Source organism: Tarenaya hassleriana, unplaced genomic scaffold (assembly GCF_000463585.1).
Source record: "Tarenaya hassleriana unplaced genomic scaffold, ASM46358v1 Cleome161, whole genome shotgun sequence".
In the NCBI taxonomy this organism is placed as follows: Eukaryota; Viridiplantae; Streptophyta; class Magnoliopsida; order Brassicales; family Cleomaceae; genus Tarenaya; species Tarenaya hassleriana.
This window is the reverse complement of record NW_010965029.1, coordinates 10,165-16,599: the sequence shown is the minus strand read 5'-3', so window position 1 is coordinate 16,599 and position 6,435 is coordinate 10,165. Positions and strand designations below refer to the sequence as shown.

The 6,435-nt window shown below is 45.8% G+C and overlaps 1 protein-coding gene across 1 annotated transcript; it reads right to left on the bottom strand.

Moving 5' to 3' along the window:
• Window positions 1–1,164: 1,164 nt before the first annotated feature.
• On the bottom strand, window positions 1,165–3,675 carry LOC104809693. The gene is made up of 5 exons (XM_019202121.1): window positions 3,352–3,675; window positions 2,515–2,664; window positions 2,153–2,320; window positions 1,410–2,047; window positions 1,165–1,174 (listed from the first exon to the last, which is right to left on the bottom strand). Exons 1-5 carry the CDS (start codon window positions 3,673–3,675, stop codon window positions 1,165–1,167), a joined length of 1,290 nt encoding a protein of 429 aa, XP_019057666.1.
• Window positions 3,676–6,435: the final 2,760 nt, after the last annotated feature.

Here is a 6,435-nt window from a genome sequence, read left to right as displayed (position 1 = left end):
CGAATCTAGGCTACTTTAGCTATTCTCTCTTGTCAGCTAAACTTTCCTAAGCATGGGATTTCTATGTCGTCCTTAGTCTACCATAAGAGTAATTCCGACTTCCAAGCACTCTCCTAAACCTATTTACCGTTTTCCTCCTCTAAGATATGTTGTCTCCTCATTTTTTTTTTGTTCGCATTTTTTTTTCTTTTTCTTTTTCTTTTCTTCTTCTTTTCAAGAAAGTACTAGGAGAAGTAATATCCCGAGTTCCTAGGACGTTGAAGTTGACAAGTGTCTCCGCTTTTGCTTTTCTCTAATGATCATGGCAACACTTGTCCCACAACTTAGACCCGAACAGTCGAATTTCGACGCACTCATGTCATCGAATGATTTTCATTAACGATATAGTGACAGCGGAGTGTTGGGATGTATATACTTTCTTCGCTTATTCCTACGACATTCTTTCCAAGAGACTATCTATCCTATGGGAGAAGCTTCGGGAACGGTTTTAGGGAGATATTTAACCTAGGTTCGGTCGGTCCTACTCTTTGGCATACCTAAAGACAACAATATACCCCACAACCTAGAATCGCAAGCATCAAAGAGAGGGTTCGCTATTCACCTATCATCGACAATCTACTCGAACACCTAGAGGTCTAAGTCCAAATCGCTAAGCAATCTCTAAGCAGCTATCACCATCATCTCATCATCGACCAATCTCAACTCAAAACGGTTTATGAAATGCATATGCTCCTATATAATCTAGACCTATATGTGACAAATGCAATGCAAGACTAAGTGATGTCTATATGTACAAATGCAAGCAATGCAAGTGTGGAATGCATCTATAGTGAGAAATCAAATTTTTTTTTTCAATTTTTTTTATATGCAAGTGAATGTGTGAATGCACTCTAAAAAAGGGACTTGAAACGATGTTAGATGCTCAACCCCCCCAAACTTGAATGAGACACCGTCCGCGGTGTCACTCGAATCCGAAGGGGCGGATATGTGGAATAGGAAATTCGGAGCTAAGTGAAATAGGAGGGAAAAATAAGTATATAACCTTGTGTCCAAGGATAAAAGATGCCTCCCTGCATTCCACTTGTGAATGATTCCACATTGTGTATCGTCTCGGTTGCTCGATAATGTTCACCTTCCAAAATCAAAACTCAAAAAGAGAGAAGATCAAGTGAAACTGATATAATCATAGCAAAGACATAAGCAACATCAAGATCACATCATCACATCATGTGTCTAAGTTCCCAAATGCAGAAAAATAAACATGCAATGCAAAAAGGATACTAAAAAGGATATCTACAAGCTCGGGGTGCCTCCCGAGAGCGCTTATTTATGGTCCTAAGCTTGACCGCGGGGTTGCTCACTCGTCTTGAGGATCAAAGAAGCTCATCGAGCTCCTCTCTTTGTCGTGCTCCCCGGGGTTGTAAATCTTCAGCCTTTGCGCGTTGGTCTTGAATGTATCCCCTCCATAACCATATAATTGTATCGCTCCATGAGGGTAGACGTGCATAACCGTGAAAGGCCCCGACCAACGCGATCTCAACTTGCCTGGAAATAGTTTGAGCCTTGAGTTAAAGAGAAGTACCTGATCACCTTCTCTAAAATCCCTCTGCAAAATCCGACGATCATGCCATCTCTTAGTTTTCTCCTTGTAAATTCGGGCATTCTCGTAGGCGTCCAACCGAATCTCATCGAGTTGGTGAAGCTGCAACACTCGCTTCTCCGCAGCGGATTTCCAATCGTAACTCAGCTTCTTAATCGCCCAATATGCCCTGTACTCAAGCTCAACCGGCAAGTGACAAGCTTTCCCATAGACAAGTTGAAAGGGAGACATACCGATGGGTGTCTTGAAGGCTGTCCTATACGCCCATAGAGCATCATCAAGCTTGGATGCCCAATCTTTCCTTGACCTTGACACCGTCTTCTCAAGTATCGCCTTGATCTCCCTATTCGAGACTTCAACTTGCCCGCTCGTCTTAGGGTGATACGGGGTAGCCACCTTATGTCTCACACCATACTTCAAAAGAGCTTCTATGGTGCGGTTGATGAAGTGAGATCCTCCATCGCTAATCACGACCCTTGGCATCCCGAATCTCGGAAAAATCACCCTCTTGAACATCTTCGTCACCACTTTCGAGTCGTTAGTGGGACTCGCCATCGCTTCTACCCACTTAGTGACATAATCGACCGCCACGAGGATGTATTGGTTCCCATAAGAAGATGGGAACCGTCCCATGAAGTCTATTCCCAAAAAATCAAAGGGCTCAACTTCCAAGATGTAGTGTTGAGGCATCTCGTGGCGGCGAGAGATGTTCCCCGTTCTCTGGCAAGCACCGCAAGAGGAGACATATTGATGAACATCTTTGAACATTGATGGCCAATAAAACCCGGCTTGAATAATTTTAGCCGATGTCTTTGATGCTCCAAAATGACCAGCATAGTCCGAAGAGTGACAATGATGAATCACACTCCGGACTTCCTCTTCGGGCACACATCTCCTAAAGAGGCCATCCTTGCCTCTCTTGAAGAGGTATATGGCTCTTCCCAAAAATAGTCCTTGATGTCTCTGAAGAACCTCTTCCTCCCGTTGTAGTCCAACTCCCGAGGGATATAGCCACTGACAATAAAATTCACGTAGTCCGCATACCATGGATCCCTCTCTTTTACCTGGACAACCATCACACAATCATCTCGGAGACAATCATCAATGGGAACTTCCTCATGTCGCTCAATCCGAGATAAGTGGTCAGCCACTCCATTCTCCGTACCCTTCCTATCCCTTATCTCCAAGTCAAACTCTTGCAGCAAGAGAATTCATCTGATCAACCTCGGATTGACATCCTTCTTGGATAGGAGGTACCTCAAAGCAGCATGGTCGGTGTACACGATTACCTTCGACCCGACCAAATAAGACCGGAACTTCTCAAAGGCAAAGACAATGGCGAGTAACTCCTTCTCAGTGGTGGAGTAATTGACTTGTGCATCATCCAAAGTCCGACTCGCATAATAAATAGCATGCAGCTTTCTATCTTTCCTTTGACCCAAGACAACCCCGACGGCGAAATCGCTCGAATCACATATAAGCTCAAAGGGAGCTTCCCAATCCGGCGGCTGAATAATAGGCGGGGAAATCAACGCATTCTTCAGAGTCTCAAAGGCAGCCTCACACTCATGGGTGAACTCAAAGGACACATCCTTTGCAAGCAGTTCGGTCAAAGGCCTCGAGATCTTCGAGAAGTCCTTGATGAACCTCCTGTAGAACCCGGCATGTCCCAGAAAACTCCGGATTCCCTTAACATTTGAACACCTTCTTTTCGGACTTTTAGTTTGCACTTAAGGGGGTCCTCTGCTAACGCCGATATAGATGGTGAGCGAGGTAAGTCCCAAGAAGCTCCTGACTTCCGAAGCAGAAGTCGGGGACTGCCATTCCATGTCGGTCTCGATCTTGGTCGGATCGACCTGAATGCCATGGGTCGATACCACGTGTCCCAGGAATCTAATCTCCTGTAACCAAAAGCTGCAATTACTGAACTTTGCATACAGTAGTTTCTCCCTTAGTCTCCGCAATATCTTCCACAGATGCTCCTCATGTGTTTGCAGATCCGGCGAGTAGATGAGGAGGTCATCGATGAAAAAGAGGACAAATGCATCTAGATAGTCCATGAACACGCGGTTCATCGGTTACATGAACACCGCAGACGCGTTCGTGAGTTCGAAAGGCATGATCACGAACTCGAAGTGTCCATATCTCGTCCGGAATGCCGTCTTCTGTATGTCATCCTCCTTGATCCGAATTTGGGGATATCCGGATCATAGATCGATCTTCGAATACCATTGGGCTCCCTGTAGCTGGTCCAGCAACTCGTCAATCTTCGGTAACGGGTACCGATTCTTGATAGTCACTTGGTTGAGCCCTCGGTAATCGATGTACAATCGCATACTCTCATCCTTCTACTTCACGAAGAGTACCGGTGCTCCCAACGGTGAGATGCTAGGGCGGATGAAACCTTAATCCGCCAACTCTTTCTGTCGTTTCTTCAGCTCGACCATCTCCGTAGGTTCCATCCGATACGGATCTTTGGTAATTGGGTCAGTATCCGGTACCTAGTCAGTAGTAAAACCCATTTCTTCCCTTGGTTGTAATCCCGACAAGTCATCAGGAAAAAGCATTAGAAAACTCCTGGGCAACTAGTTTGTCTTCCAATCTATGCTCTGGTTCCTCGGTAATCGTGATAACTACAAGGAACGCTCTGTTGTCCCTCCTGAACACCTTCTTTTCGGACTTTTAGTTTGCACTTAAGGGGGTCCTCTGCTAACGCCGATATAGATGGTGAGCGAGGTAAGTCCCAAGAAGCTCCTGACTTCCGAAGCAGAAGTCGGGGACTGCCATTCCATGTCGGTCTCGATCTTGGTCGGATCGACCTGAATGCCATGGGTCGATACCACGTGTCCCAGGAATCTAATCTCCTGTAACCAAAAGCTGCAATTACTGAACTCTGCATACAGTCGGTTCTCCATTAGTCTCCGCAATATCTTCCGCAGATGCTCCTCATGTGTCTGCAGATCCGGCGAGTAGATGAGGAGGTCATCGATGAAAAAGAGGACAAATGCATCTAGATAGTCCATGAACACGCGGTTCATCGGTTACATGAACACCGCAGACGCGTTCGTGAGTTCGAAAGGCATGATCACGAACTCGAAGTGTCCATATCTCGTCCGGAATGCCGTCTTCTGTATGTCATCCTCCTTGATCCGAATTTGGGGATATCCGGATCATAGATCGATCTTCGAATACCATTGGGCTCCCTGTAGCTGGTCCAACAACTCGTCAATCTTCGGTAACGGGTACCGATTCTTGATAGTCACTTGGTTGAGCCCTCGGTAATCGATGTACAATCGCATACTCTCATCCTTCTACTTATTGAAGAGTACCGGTGCTCCCAACGGTGAGATGCTAGGGCGGATGAAACCTTAATCCGCCAACTCTTTCGGTCGTTTCTTCAGCTCGACCATCTCCGTAGGTTCCATCCGATACGGATCTTTGGTAATTGGGTCAGTATCCGGTACCTAGTCAGTAGTAAAACCCATTTCTTCCCTTGGTTGTAATCCCGACAAGTCATCAGGAAAAAGCATTAGAAAACTCCTGGGCAACTAGTTTGTCTTCCAATCTATGCTCTGGTTCCTCGGTAATCGTGATAACTACAAGGAACGCTCTGTTGTCCCTCCTGAACACCTTCTTTTCGGACTTTTAGTTCGCACTTAAGCGGGTCCTCTGTTAACACCGATATAGATGGTGAGCGAGGTAAGTTCCTCCCCCCACTTTGTCATAAACGCCCACTAGGGTGGGTCAGCGTTTGTTCCTTTAGGTACTGCTATAGGGCCTCTTAGAGATTTCAGAATTAGTTCCCTAATTCCAATCCCTTAGTTTAGACATTGGGCTTAATTGTAGCAATCGTTGATCTCCATTTAAGCATATAATGGCGATATTCTAAATGTGCCACGTTACACTCACTAAGCCTTCGACGACCCCAACTCGCATCATCAATGTATGGACCTCGACAGGTGAGGATTTTCTTTAGACATGGTTTGAAAACATTTTTCGTAGAAAACCGTTGGGTAATGAGCATGATTCCTTCCCGAGGAAAGAACGTGGCTCTGATACCAAAAGTTTTGACACCCGTAACCCGTGTACAGTATGCGGACTGTGCCACATGGACGATATACAATAAAATAATAAATTGCGGAAGCGAAAATACGAAATCCAAAAAAATTTTAATTCAAATCAGAGTAAGCAACAGAAATATAACGCGGTCAGTATCGCAAAACAACAAATGTCCGAATAGCCATAGTTTAACCGTACAAAATGCGGGAATACAAATCCCGACGTTCCAAATACAAATCCCGTACATGATGCTGCCTCTCTCGGGTCGTCGTCGTCTAGTGCGCTACGCGTAATCCTCGTGATCTGTAAAAACGTAAAACTGCGAGGGCTAAGCACAACTGGTTAGTGAGTAGCCCGGGTTGATCCCGGTCATCCCGTTCCCAGCGAGAAAGGTGATAAAACAATGGCATACAAGAAACAAACAAGTAATAACAACACGTATGTATATCACATCAATCATAATCACACCCGTATGGAGTCCACCATAGGGTTTAGCCATAAACCCTAGTCAAGTCGGCATGACTAGGAGCGCATCACACGCCCGTCACTCGCGTGACGTTGGCCGTCACATCGTGTGCAACTACACGTACACAATCGCACGCTTGTCACGTCTCGTGACCACCGATGTCAATTCCATGACACAACGGAAATACAAACATACCCGTATGGAGTCCACCATAGGGTCCAGCCATATACCCTAGTCAAGTCCATGACTAGGAGCGCCTCCACGCCCGTCAAGTCCATGACGTTGGTCGTGTCAAGTCTATGACACAATA

What these genes read in the sequence shown, in the direction of transcription:
- LOC104809693 (XM_019202121.1), bottom strand. Translation starts at nt 3,675, where the DNA reads ATGAACCGCGTGTTCATGGACTATCTAGATGCATTTGTCCTCTTTTTC. An exon ending in CGCTCACCATCTATATCGGC is followed by an intron (nt 2,665 to 3,351) that starts GTTAGCAGAGGA and finishes ATGGTTGTCCAG; the next exon opens with GTAAAAGAGAGGGATCCATG. An exon ending in CATATACCTCTTCAAGAGAG is followed by an intron (nt 2,321 to 2,514) that starts GCAAGGATGGCC and finishes GGTGCTTGCCAG; the next exon opens with AGAACGGGGAACATCTCTCG.